This window comes from Aspergillus mulundensis (assembly GCF_003369625.1).
Source record: "Aspergillus mulundensis strain DSM 5745 chromosome Unknown scaffold_11, whole genome shotgun sequence".
In the NCBI taxonomy this organism is placed as follows: Eukaryota; Fungi; Ascomycota; class Eurotiomycetes; order Eurotiales; family Aspergillaceae; genus Aspergillus; species Aspergillus mulundensis.
This window is the reverse complement of record NW_020797899.1, coordinates 159,099-171,704: the sequence shown is the minus strand read 5'-3', so window position 1 is coordinate 171,704 and position 12,606 is coordinate 159,099. Positions and strand designations below refer to the sequence as shown.

Genomic DNA, 12,606 nt, shown 5'->3' with positions numbered 1-12,606 from the left:
ACCCTAACAGCGGCCCCGCAGTTCAGGCTCTCCATGAGTCCATAAAATTTCTCCTCTGCGCCTCAAACATCAAAACACACTACCTTTACGCCGTATCACGAGTCAAACACGCCGTAAACATGTCTCAAAAACTCGAAATCGTGCTGAAAACAACCCTCACCCTGATCGAGCAATTCCAGTCCACTCTATCCTCAACCCAAGCCAACTCTACCCTCGCGGCGAGCGAAAAGGACCTAGATCCCCTTCCCCTCCTCTCGACATCCTCCACGGCGCTGAAATCTCATGTCACAAAACTCTCATTACTAGCTATAAATTCGCCCTTCACACCGTCTGCCGTGGCGACAACGCTTTCGACGCTAAATGAATCCGTTCTTCCGTCCCTAGTCACGGCCGCGCTCCTCATAACGCCAGAGTCACATACGCGGGCTTTTCAGACCGAGATCCGCGTTCTGACGGGGACATCGTTGAAGGAGCTGTCTCTGTTAGTCAAGGAAGTGCAGACTATTGCAGAAGAAAAGGCCGAGAAGAAGAGTTTGGAGCAGGCGGAGAAGAATGCGGTCACGGCTGTGGCGGGGCGCGTCTGGGATGCTTGTGATGTGCTGGTTGATGTTGCTGCGAAGGGCGTTGTTGGGTTCTTGGTTAAGCGGGCAGAGCAGTATAGGGACTTGGTGAGGGACGCGGTGGAGGAGATTGAGGAGTGGGACCCTGATGAGGAGGGCGATGAGTTCTTCGATGACCTTCTCGATGGTGATAAGGATGAATCTGCAGCTGATGAAGAGGATGACGAGGATCAGGACGAAGATGAAGAAGGTAGTGCTGCGCTTCGTGCGCGGAAGAGGGATGCGCTGAGGATTTTGAAGCCAGTTGCGCAGATTTATCCCGCCATTATTACGAATCGGCTGAAGAAGGCGTCGGTTTCGCTGGCGCCTTCTGACATTGGGACACTGGAAGAAGTCATGTTGAATCTACAGCGGATTCCGGATCATATCGACGAGGTGGCTGGGGCGCTGTATGAGGATGATCCTGACAAATTTACGCGTCGAGTGGGTAAAATCAAGGAGAGTGCCTTCAAGGCAATTGAGTTAGTTGTTTTGCCTTGGGGTTTGAAGCAGGAAAACGCTGGGGACAAATTTACCACTTGGTCAAAGACATGGACCAAGGTTGTCGAGGAAGTCAGCAAGTCTATAGTCGACGCTTAACACTGATCAACGATTTAAGTATGTGGATTGTATGTGGATTGGGTCTAGGATCTATGACCCTAAAAATGATTATGATTAAGTCATGGACCTAGAAACAAATTATGTACAGTCGCAAGCCGTAATCTCAGGCTGCAATATAAAGAACAGGCGGCTAGTCTTTCTCATCGCCCGACTCATATTCATGCAATTCTTCTGCGGGCATCCGATCCTTGAGCCATTCAAGGATAGCGTCCGTACCTTTGGCGACAATCTGCCAACGCGGAACCCGAAAAGAATTACCGGCCACCTCAAATCGTCGCAATGGTAGAGGTGAATCGCCACCCCAGTTGGCACGTTTGCCGTCGGCTCGGAGCAGGCCAAGCTTCGGTGGGAGAGAGTTGATGTTGTTGTTACTCACATCGAGCACCTGAAGACCCTGTACGGCTTCAAATTCCAAACTATCCAACTGATTTTCCGCAGCCAGGAACGTGGTCAGTTTCGGATACGCTTGTCGGATACGGGGGAGGGTCCCAGTAAGGCCGTTTGACGACACATCAAGGAAGGTCAATGAAGGGGCATGTAAATTAGTCATGAACGGTTCAAGAGTGATGATACCCGTGGCACACAGATTGAGGGTATGTAGGCTAGCCAGTACCACTGAGGAAGTAAAAAGAGAGAGATCAAGCGGGTTATGGGACAAGTCCAAATCGCTCAGATTCGCTGCAAGCAAACTGAGAGCTGGGACAGGGAAAGACCGCAGGCTATTGTGTTGCAAATATAGGTATCTGACATCGCTGGGATTGATAGTCTCCAGTTTATCAACCTCAACGTCTGACATATCGGTGTAAGATCTGTCCAGTACGCCTCCTGGCTTGAGCTGCCAGCCCGACGTCTGAGTTGGCGTCTCTGGTGCAAGAGTAAACTGCGTAGCGACGGAACCTTCCTCGTCATCTGTTTCCTGAACCTCACGCTCACATCTACTTCTTAGGTCACGCTTCATATCCTCCACGGCCATGCTTAGGAATTTGCGTTCGCGGAGGGGATTGTTGGCGATGCGGAAAGTGGAGAGGCTGTCCATCAAGCCGATTCTTTCATCCAATCTGGTGATATCGTTGCCAGTAAGATCCACATTTCTCAGAGAATTTATCTCCGTGAAGCCCGATGGGAGTTCCGATATACTGTTGTCTTCGGCTGATAGGGTCAGGAGCGCTTGCCAGGTGGTGATATCAGGCAAGCTCCGTATACGGTTCATGCTGATTGCTAGGGTCTGCAAAGCAGGCAGCGTCAAGCTTTCTGCAATACTCGTGAGCGCGTTACCAACCACATCCAGAGTTTGTAGGAAGTCCATCCTGTCCACAGAGGAAGGGAATAAAGCGCCCTGTAATCTGTTCTTTGAAGCAATTATCTCTCTTAAAGGAAGCGTGCATAGTGCCTCGAAGGGGAGGGAGGTCATTCGGTTCTGTCCTAGATTCAAGACTCTAAGGGACTTGAGGTCTGCAATCGTTCCTGGGAGGGCGGTGATAGAGTTATCATGAAGGTCAAGAACTTCAAGATTGGCAAGTCGGCCGATACCTTCGAGAAAAGAGCCTGAGCCTGCCAATTGATTCTTTGCAAGTTTGAGATCCCGTAGGCTCGTTATTTCGAGAACCACATCGATATCGTCCATAGATAGCTTGTTATTCGAGAGATTTAGCGTGTGAAGCCGTTCCAGCCTTCTGAATCCTATAGGAAGACGCTCTAGCAGGTTGCCGTGTAGGTCTAGTGATTCTAGCCCCCCAAATTGGTTTCCCTTGTCGTCCGAGTCCATGTCCATTTCACCAGATATGTCTGGAAAGGCCGCTTCAGGGAGCTCAGTAAACTCGTTGTCTGCAGCAATGAATTTGACCAAGTCCACGCTTTCGTACCAATCTGTAGTCGCGTTGGGATCGAAATCATACATTGATAAGACCTCGTCAGGGAAAATGGCCAAAGACATGGCAGCAATGTTGAGGGCACCTGTTGTTCGGCCTGCATCTAGTCTCTTCCGAAGCAAGCCTTTGTTCGAAACCTTGAGCCTCTGGTTGAACGGGTCTTCAATATCTGCTTCCGTCCACGCATCAAGAGGCGACGTCTGGGGCCCTTTTTGGGCTGCTGCTTTTCGTGCAGCTTTGGCTTTTGCAATACTCTCCCTCAGGGCGCTGGACGATTTTGATGCTTTTTTTGTATCCGTCGAGGTCGACTCTGCGGTTTCGAGCACTGTGGCTGCCTTGGCTCCCAAATTGAGCCTCAAATCGGACGTCTTTGGCTGAACCTTTCGGGTTTTCTTCACTTGAAGATTTGGAGGTGCAATCGTGCCGTCTGCCGGCGCCTTACTCAGTGCAGCACGCGATTCCTGAGTTGGACCAGCGCCACCGTAGACACTTCTTCTCGCCATCGGCTTTGCTAACTTCGTAGGGCCATCCGTACTGATTAAAGGCGTATGATCACTAGCGGGGGCATTCGCAGACAACGGCGGGCGAGGCCGTGACGGTAATCGTACGCTAGACGGTTGGCCGGAGAAAAAGTCGTTGCCACTCAGCTGACGAGAAGTAGAGGATCGGGAGGGCGACCTTGAGTAGCTTGTCATAGAAGACGGCGGACGAGATGGGGACCGTATCGGGCTAGTCGCATTGTAAATGGCCGATGGCCTCCTAGAAGAGGCAGGAGACGGCGGAATCTGCGAAAGGGTTTCAATCGTTCTTTGCGACAAAGATGGCCGTACGCGACCGCGATTCTCAACGTCTTGTGATAGCGTATCTTCAAGGCTGTTGTCTCTTGCATCTAGCAGCTTCTCGTTCTCCGAGCCTAGCCCGTCACTTGCCATAGAGACAACTCGTTTTTGCTGGTAGCCATTCCGAAAATTCCTCGGCTGTAAGGTTCTTGGAAGCGGTTTCTTGAATTCTGAAGAGGGCCGTCGGAGTCTATCGATTCTCAATCCCGGGTCAGTACTAAGTCTCTCGCGCGACGGGGAAGGTTTGAGCGAAGCGGAGCTGGTAGTCGAAGTAGGCAAAGGGATTCTCGAGACTGGGCGAGGGAGGCGAGACGGCGTTCTGGATTGCTGATCCATGGTCGCGTCGAATTCCAGAGTAACTAGTGTATCGATCCAAAAGGGGCCAGGTTTCAGGGCAGTCCCATGACGCTGTGGAGGGGTAACGAGGGGTCTGATGCAAGCTTCATAGAGAAGCTATGATACAATAAAGAATAGCAGAAAAGAACTGACTGGGGATGAGCTCCTTGAGCTCCAGGGGCGCATTCAACAATGTTAGTATGCATGATGGATTGATCTTCAAGCTGGCCAAGTATTTATGTGCTGATTAAGCATCCCCACCATGTGCCTGTCACCAGGCTCACCACAGTACTCTGTATACAAAGAAATACAGAATTCAGGAGTATAGAGGGGTACTACTCCCTATATTTCTATTGATACTGTTGACTTGTTCTTTGCACAGAATCTCCTTATAGATCCTGTTTGCAAATCATAACAAACCTGCATTTTGAGATGAACTCAATGTAGACTTGTTCACCACCATAGTTGGCAACAATTCCTTTTGTCAAATAATTACTGTTACTAAGCATCGGGGACTCAGCTTGTCATAGTATTGATCTAAATATGTAGGTGCTCTGAGATCGGGATCTGGTCCATCTGTGATCTGTGCTCTATTTACTCCGTACTAGCTTCAGTTCGTTGCCTGAGTTACTGAGCAACCCCAGTCTGATGGATTTAGTGTTTATGCCCGCTTCCGGTCTAGGCCGGATCTGGACTCACCAACCAACACCCCGACCAGCCCCCTCCCGAATGCAAAACTCCCGCCAGCGCCAGCCCTCCATCTTAAGGCATCAAACCATTTCCCCCATCTGCCCTCGTCCTCCTTGCTTCTCATACCATCCATTCTCATCTGTCTCACTTGAATCCCATTTTTCTACGGCCCCCTTACACTCCTTGTTTGACTATTATTCAGTACTCTCGCCTCTACCCCGCCAGCGGAAAGCATAATATCCTATCATCACTTGAAGCTCTTCCGAATACTTATACCGCCTGCTTAATCGATAAGAGGTTGCATCGGGTCATAGTCGCAAGACTTTAGAATTTACCTCATCGCGCGACGCCCCGGGCAGTACTACAGTTGACACGCCTGTATCTTTATACTATCTATCTCTTAACATCTGGCGAGGCGCATTTGAAATCCACGGGACTTGAATCCGACGCCAATGTATGTCTTGACCGCCTCATGACAGCTGCCCCGTACGACCGACGCACTGACTTGACGCAGTTGATATTGTTCCCACACAGCAAACTCCTTCTGCGATATAAAGCATCGCCGCCATGTCGCAGATCTCCGAGCCTCAGCTGTCGCAAAGCTCCCTTGCCCCTCCTGTTGGAATCTCACGCCCTGTCACCCCAGTGCAACGCGCAACCCTTTCCGCATCGCCTGATTTGAGTGTGCGAGCTGGAAGCACGTCTCCGCACTCCGATAAGCTCAAGTTCATCTCCCCTCCATCGCTGCCTTCATCAGACATAACGCCTCCACCATCAACGCAGGTCCCCGGAGCTCCGCTCCGAGGGTCACGGTCTCGATCTAGCTCCTACCTTGCACCTTCGCCAGATATACAAGAAACTCTCTGTGCTGCATACGGCGCATCTGAGAACCTTCCAACAGACGACGAGATCGATACTGCCGACGAAGCCAGGCTCCGCGCTATTGCCAAAGAGCTCCTTGGGGTCGCTCGGGAGGCTCGTGTATCCGCACTCCACTTCAAGTTGCAATACGGACTATTATCATTCAGAAGTAACGTGGCTATCAAACGCGCCGAGGTCGAGCATAAGCTTGCGAGGAGGGAAGCCGAAATACTGCAGAGTACCGAGTACCGTAGCCGTCATCTTCTTCCAGGTGCAGAGCCGATGCCTTCGCCTTCCAATCTCGAGTTGGAACTTGCCGTCAAGCGTAATCAAGAACTCGAGAGGACCAACGCTACCCTTGACAGAAGACTGCGACGAGCCAAGAAGCTCATTGAACAAGAACAGGACCAGTCAGATGGGCTGAGAGAGGAGAACCAGTTGCTGAAGAAGCGCATCCGGGAAAACCGGGAACATTTCTCACGGATGATCGAGCACGGTCCGATGTCGCCCCCTGGTCCGCCGCCAGAAGGGATGGATAACAATGACAACAGCAATCCATTTGCAGCCCTCCTTGCAGCGGACCGTGTCCTTAACAGGGAATCTAGTGTGACATTTACACCACAACGACATAGAACTCATAGACAGCATCCGAATGGCCACGTGCGAGGCAGTCATTCCCTGTCCTCACTTCCCATCACACCGTCTCAGACACAGAAGATCCACCGGGAAAGTCAGTATGTCACTTCTGGTAAAGAGTCCAGCGACGAGAATCGTGATAGAGATAGCACAATATCCGCATCTGATATCGAGGAAGCCGGAGCAGAGGAAAATATCCCTCCGTCTCAGGCGGGATCTCTTGCAACTAGCATGCTTCGTCGCAATCATCCGTCTATCCCGCAAAACATGCGGGGTGTTGCCAATTCAGCTCCGAAAACCAGTACACTCCTTCAAACAAAGTTGTTTGGCCAAGTGAGAAAAGCGGGTGTAGATCGGCCTGCGAACACCCTCAAACGTAAAGCAAGTTTTGACGGTGCGAGCTCAAAGAAATCAAAAGCGGAGGAGCAGGTGGGTCTCGGCATTCACTAGGTGGCGGACGGGCTCTTTCTTGAGGCTTATCATACATGATTGCGCTTTACGTTTATGATCTTGGTTTCAAACGTTGTCCATCACTAGCGTTTCTTTCCTTTTGTTTCAACAAGTCACTGATGTTCAAGAACAGCGTTGTAATTCTTTTGTTTTTTCTCTTTCAAACTTTCCCTCCCATCAGGCATTTATGGAACGATGACATGTATATGCATGGGCTAACTGGTATCTACCCGGGTATTGAGACTGTTTCTTTCGGGTCATTCGATTTTCTTCGATATTGGAGGCAATATTTTCCCATGTATGGATGTATCCATAAGCAGAGATAGTTTGGAAATTCAATTGAGCTACACCTTGAGGCCTAGAGGGTGCATCTGCTGAGCAACATGTTCAAACTCATGGTATAAGATGACTAAGTATATCCAAGTCATGTGACAGGTAAATCTGGAAAGACTACAATAAAGGCTACAGCTGTCAGTATTCTGAAGCCATGGCAAGGGCGGAGAGAAGATGGGTGATCTATTGTATCTCCGCTCGCAATTATCGATCCATTGCCTTTTTTTCCTTGCATTCAGAAACATCGCTGGATGTCAGGTTGAAGCTGGAAGGTACCGGATTGGGCAAGGAAATAGGGCTCGCTAAGCGAGGCGGTGAGCGACTCCCGCGCGGTTGGCCACAACCAGAAAAAGTTCCACTAATATTGAGACGGAGGAGTTTTGAGATACGACCAGCATCCCACGACGACCACGACAAGCCGGTTGATCCCCGTCCGACACAATGGTACGTACTTGGAGGCTCATATTGCTGCTCGGAATAAATGAGAGCTGAAGCTCGAGTTTTCTACGGGAGGGAACGAGTGCTGACCAGGTTTCTTTTGGGTGATATAGGCGATCAAGCACAACAACCAGATTCAGAAGCACCGTGAGTGGCACCCGACGATCGAGGTCACGAGGCTCGTTTTCCGAACGAATGCGACCAGGATTTCGACATGCGATGGGATAGTTCGTGTTTTGGATTACTGATGCGTTTCCGTTGTAGACTTCCACAAGGACTGGCAGCGTCGTGTCCGCGTGCACTTCGAGCAGGTACGGTTCTCTCGAGTTTTTTTGGGGTGACTTCGTGTCGGATAAACAACATGGACGATGGAATTCTTGACGAGACGAATTTCTCCGATTGAATTTGCGAACGCGATGGACTAACAGGAATTTTCTGGGATATAGGCCGGTCGCAAGCACAGCCGTCGTGAGGCCCGTCTGGCGAAGGCCGCCGCTGTTGCCCCTCGCCCCGTCGACAAGCTGCGTCCCGTTGTCCGGTGCCCTACCGTCAAGTACAACCGCCGTGTCCGTGCCGGTCGTGGTTTCACCCTTGCCGAGCTGAAGGTAAACAACATATGCAGGAACAATTTTTTCTGGGTCAGAGCGGAAACTCATGAATTGAACAGGAGGCCGGTATCCCCAAGAAGCTCGCCCCTACCATCGGTATCGCCGTTGACCACCGCCGCACCAACTACTCCAAGGAGTCCCTCGTCGCCAATGTTGCCCGCCTCAAGGACTACAAGGCCCGCCTGATCGTCTTCCCCCGCAAGAGCGGTCAATTCAAGAAGACCGACTCCTCCGCCGAGGAGGTCAACGCCGCCAAGGCTGCTTTCGCCGCTGAGGGCAAGACCCAGGGCTACGCCACCAGCGTTGGCGCTCTTCTGCCCATCAAAAACACCACCGCTGAGGAGGCCGTCACCGAGGTCAAGCGCGACGACCTGCCCAAGGGCGAGGAGGCTGCATACCGCCGGCTGCGGGAAGCCCGCAGCGAGGCCCGCTACCAGGGTGCGCGGGAGAAGCGTGCTAAGGCCAAGGCTGAGGAGGAGTCTGCCGCTAAGAAATAAGCTCCGTGTACCTAACCGATTATGTGCTCAAAAATTCTCAGCTAATGATGAATCCGGTCGTCGATTTTCATATTGGGGATTACTTTACTACCTACTAAGTGTACTGTGTGGCATGACTTGGGATTGGCTGGCGTCCCGATTTTCCTCTTTTTACCTATTCCCTTTTGCTCTTTCTTACTCGGAGATAAAAAGGTGCTTCTGAACTACCCTGAATGAAATGCGAATGTCCAAATTCTTGATTCCTTATTCGACTTGATAAACAACTACGACCTCAGCGGAACTATAGTGTAAATATAAGGTACTGGATCGTAAACTCGGTGTATATGGCATTGGATTGAATGTCGGAATTGCTTTTTGCTCGTACACAAGCTTGAAGATGGTAATCATGGAGCACATCGTTGTCATTACGGCCAAATATATTACTAAAGCTTATGTTTTCCGTTCTGCGCCCCAAATAGAGCATCTAGTACACAGTGCGTAGCTGTGACAATAGCCTGCGGATCAGAACCGCCGGCAGTTCTTGACTGCTGCTTCGTGTTTTCTGTCAAAACCGCTTGGAACAACTTCTTCGATTCTTGTTCCACTTTTTCATTAGAGCTGCTGTCGAATCCAAATGTTGACGCGCATATCGTAGGCGTTAACTCCGGCTCTCCGGTCCAGTCGTTGATGGTGATTTCGCATGACAATAAGGCTCCAAGGGCGTTCTGCTTTGACTCAAACGGCATTGAAGTGCGTTCGAGGTGTGGAAGGATTCGTCGGATATCGGACGTTGTAAGTATCTCTCTGTTAATGAATTCATTATCCACCGAGTCGCTCGATTTGCTTCGGCCAGGTATTAGCGTTGAATGCTGGGCTTCCATTTGAGCCCAGAACTGAGCACGCGATAGTAGAGCTTCCCAGTAGCGGTTGATACCCCAGCAGAGTCCCGAGACATCTAGTCTCCCAAGCGGGCTTTCTAGTCGTTTATTGATCCATTGTTGGAGATAAGCCAGGCCCGTTCCCTCGACAGATGCTGCAAGAGATATGACCGACTGCGTTTCTGGGTTTGTCTCGTAAGAAACCCGTGCTTTGTAGAAGTTTGATGGGAAGGGGCTGGACGCCGAGAGCGTTATCTGATGTCTCTCCAGAAAAGTGCCCGAGTCCGACTTAGTGATGCTATTAACCGATGCGGTGATTCTCAAGGGAGCAAGAGCAGTTAGATACGGGTCCGAATGCGCGCTCTGACCCAGATCAAAAGGATTCAAATCAGGTGAGGTCTGACGTGGCTTTGACGGCCGTTTTGTTGAGAAGGGCAGTAGTGTTGATATAAAGGATGAGATTGTGGTGTGATGAGTGTCGGGATTGGCTTGAGACGGGTCCGTTGATATCAACAGGGAACTTATAGGTCAGTGAACTTGCCATATTTATGGATGGTCGTGTAACACGCACCTTATATTGTCTAGATAGGGCTCGATTTCCTCTCCATTTTGTTTAAGTTTGTCGCACAGCCCCTCGATTTTGGCAATGTCTTGTTTGAGAGACTCCAATTCAATTGAGACTTCTCTCTTGAGCTTTCTCTTCTTGACGACAGATTGAGGGAATAGGACATCAGTTGTCGTGACAGCGAAGTTCTCCAGCTCACTGCCATAATCTACCGTTCTGAGCTTCGAGGGGCTGGTTTCCAGGTCCCCAGTCGCTCGTCTTTTCCCCCACTTTCCATGCTGCATACTGGGACTGCTGCTCAATAGCCCTTTTGGTCGTCCAGGGGGTGGCTCCAAGCCTAATTGAGTCGGTGTTGGTGGCAGGTCGGGTTCATCGAAGCCACTAGGCGGGGAAACGTCTTCGTGCATGTCCAAACCTGTTACGCTGCCCAATTCAGACGCCAACTGATCCTCAGGGGTGTTTTGAGACAGCCCAATTTCTTGCGAAGTTGAGGGAGACTGAAACATGAAATCCGAGGCGCTGATCCTTTTGGATACGCGCCTTGGGGGTGCGGCAAACGCACCCAGACCGCTCGAACGTTGGCTTGCGAAGGGAAGAGGAGATTGTGACTGTTGGCTTAGATTGAGAGAGCCCGAAGGGCTAGCCGTCAAAGTAATTGACGGTCTGAGGGCTTTTCTGTCCCGCAGCCCAAAAGCCCTCATTTCGGCCCCCTTCTGCTTGTCATCCTGACTAGCACTCCGCGCGGATGATTTCGAAGGGGATCTAGTCAAGGCGCGTTCTAGAACTTCAGGATGTGAGCGCGCTAAGCTTGCCTTCGTCGGCGCCAGGAAAGAAGGTCGTGGAGGGGAACGCCTTTGCGATGCATTTCTCCGTGGAGAGGGTTCCATTTGCGACGCGCCGGCAGCGGTTGCTGTGCTGTTGTTGATTCGTCTGGTTTTTGTTGTCAAGCAATCATTGCTATCGTTCAGCTCGGACCGTGGTTCGAATGACGGTCAAGTTCAGTGGCGATACTTTTTATATAGAGTCAGTGATACCGGGCAATCTATATCTGTTTATCCAGTCCAGACTCATATCTGATGGGCGCTAGAGCCATCCACGTGATACTGCGGTCCGAATGTGTTTGTAATGTTTGCACCTGATTCTCGGAGAAAGCCCGTTTTCCTGGAGACCGGCAATATGACGATATCCGTTCTTCCGTCCATTTGATTTCCTGACTTTCTCGCTGTTCACTTCTAGCACCATGGAGGGCCACGCACTGATCGCTGTGCGACACTCGCTATACAGGTCATTTAGATCTTCGTCACTTTCACACATTAGGAATTCGCTCGCGCAGAACATTAGACGCCACCGCCGCACTCTACCTCCGCGGCGCCTTTCTCATCGCAATGCCAACCTAGATTCGGGCCGCGCAGGCGCTTCACAAGCCTACCCACTCTCTGGGTACTACTCCGATATTCTTTCTGCTCGTTCTTCGCACAGCGGCCAAGCTACCACCTCCCCTTCCGCGCCGGAGCAGAAGTCAGAAACGCCGCCTGCCGACACAAAGGAATTGCCGCAGTCTCCGGAGGAAAGGATGGCGATTGTCTTTGGAACTCGACTAGCTGGGCCTGGTCGATCCTCACGCTATAACTCGGGGTCAAATGCTGCATGGAAGACTGTGAACGGGGTGCCAATTCCGCCGAGGCCCGAAGAGCCGGACAACTGCTGCATGAGCGGATGTGTACACTGTGTGTGGGACGATTATCGAGATGAAATGGAAGAATGGGCTGCATTGCTGGCGCAGGCCAAGGCTAAAGGCGGCACGTCAAAATCACCAAAGGTTGTTCCGACCGCTATTCCCAAAACACCAGTCGATGCGATGGCCAGTACGAGCATGGATGATGACGGGGGCGGCAGCGAAACGAACTGGTCGATGCCTGGGCCTGGAGATGATTTGTTTGCGGATATTCCTGTCGGTATCCGGGAGTTCATGAAGACGGAAAAGAGGCTGAAGCAGATTCATCGGGAAGAGAGCAATGTTTGAGCTCCTCGCGGAATCCTTGAACGCATTATGCTATCATGATATCCATGCGCGTCAGTTGTATATACATCGTAGATCTCTAGAAATGTACATAACCGTACGGAGTATAACCATTAACCGCTTCAGGGTTGTAGTGCATCATTACCAATATAGATTATTTCGGAAATGATTGCCGCTCGCTTTGGAACCCTAGTTGTACCGCGTTCCGTCTTTACTCCGATATACCATATATGTCTCGTACCAGGAGTCAGGCACTCACGCACCCTCAATCAGCCTACCATTGCCCTCACGGCTTCCAAGTTGTACCCACTATCCACAGAACTGCATAGTGCATACAAACTACAGACTACTGTAGGGTAGTGGAGCCTTCTCCCGGACGATGGATAAA

At 50.9% G+C, this 12,606-nt stretch overlaps 6 protein-coding genes across 6 annotated transcripts; 4 read left to right on the top strand and 2 right to left on the bottom strand.

The window, feature by feature from the left end:
* Positions 1–119: 119 nt before the first annotated feature.
* DSM5745_08989 (uncharacterized protein) lies at positions 120–1,199 on the top strand (the record flags this gene model as incomplete). The annotated part of the gene is made up of 1 exon (XM_026751005.1): positions 120–1,199. The coding sequence occupies one exon, from the start codon at positions 120–122 to the stop codon at positions 1,197–1,199; it is 1,080 nt and encodes a 359-aa protein (XP_026600091.1).
* Positions 1,200–1,350: 151 nt separating this feature from the next.
* Positions 1,351–4,263, bottom strand: DSM5745_08988 (uncharacterized protein; the record flags this gene model as incomplete). Its single annotated transcript, XM_026751004.1, has 1 exon — positions 1,351–4,263. One exon carries the CDS (start codon positions 4,261–4,263, stop codon positions 1,351–1,353), a length of 2,913 nt encoding a protein of 970 aa, XP_026600090.1.
* A 1,257-nt stretch (positions 4,264–5,520) lies between these two features.
* Positions 5,521–6,900, top strand: DSM5745_08987 (uncharacterized protein; the record flags this gene model as incomplete). Its single annotated transcript, XM_026751003.1, has 1 exon — positions 5,521–6,900. One exon carries the CDS (start codon positions 5,521–5,523, stop codon positions 6,898–6,900), a length of 1,380 nt encoding a protein of 459 aa, XP_026600089.1.
* A 985-nt stretch (positions 6,901–7,885) lies between these two features.
* On the top strand, positions 7,886–8,776 carry DSM5745_08986 (60S ribosomal protein eL13; the record flags this gene model as incomplete). Its single annotated transcript, XM_026751002.1, has 4 exons — positions 7,886–7,898; positions 7,936–7,982; positions 8,118–8,276; positions 8,339–8,776. The coding sequence occupies 4 exons, from the start codon at positions 7,886–7,888 to the stop codon at positions 8,774–8,776; spliced, it is 657 nt and encodes a 218-aa protein (XP_026600088.1).
* Positions 8,777–9,198: 422 nt separating this feature from the next.
* DSM5745_08985 (uncharacterized protein) lies at positions 9,199–10,899 on the bottom strand (the record flags this gene model as incomplete). The annotated part of the gene is made up of 2 exons (XM_026751001.1): positions 9,199–10,153; positions 10,205–10,899. 2 exons carry the CDS (start codon positions 10,897–10,899, stop codon positions 9,199–9,201), a joined length of 1,650 nt encoding a protein of 549 aa, XP_026600087.1.
* Positions 10,900–11,438: 539 nt separating this feature from the next.
* DSM5745_08984 (oxidoreductase-like domain-containing protein) lies at positions 11,439–12,221 on the top strand (the record flags this gene model as incomplete). The annotated part of the gene is made up of 1 exon (XM_026751000.1): positions 11,439–12,221. The coding sequence occupies one exon, from the start codon at positions 11,439–11,441 to the stop codon at positions 12,219–12,221; it is 783 nt and encodes a 260-aa protein (XP_026600086.1).
* Between the last annotated feature and the right edge of the window lie 385 nt (positions 12,222–12,606).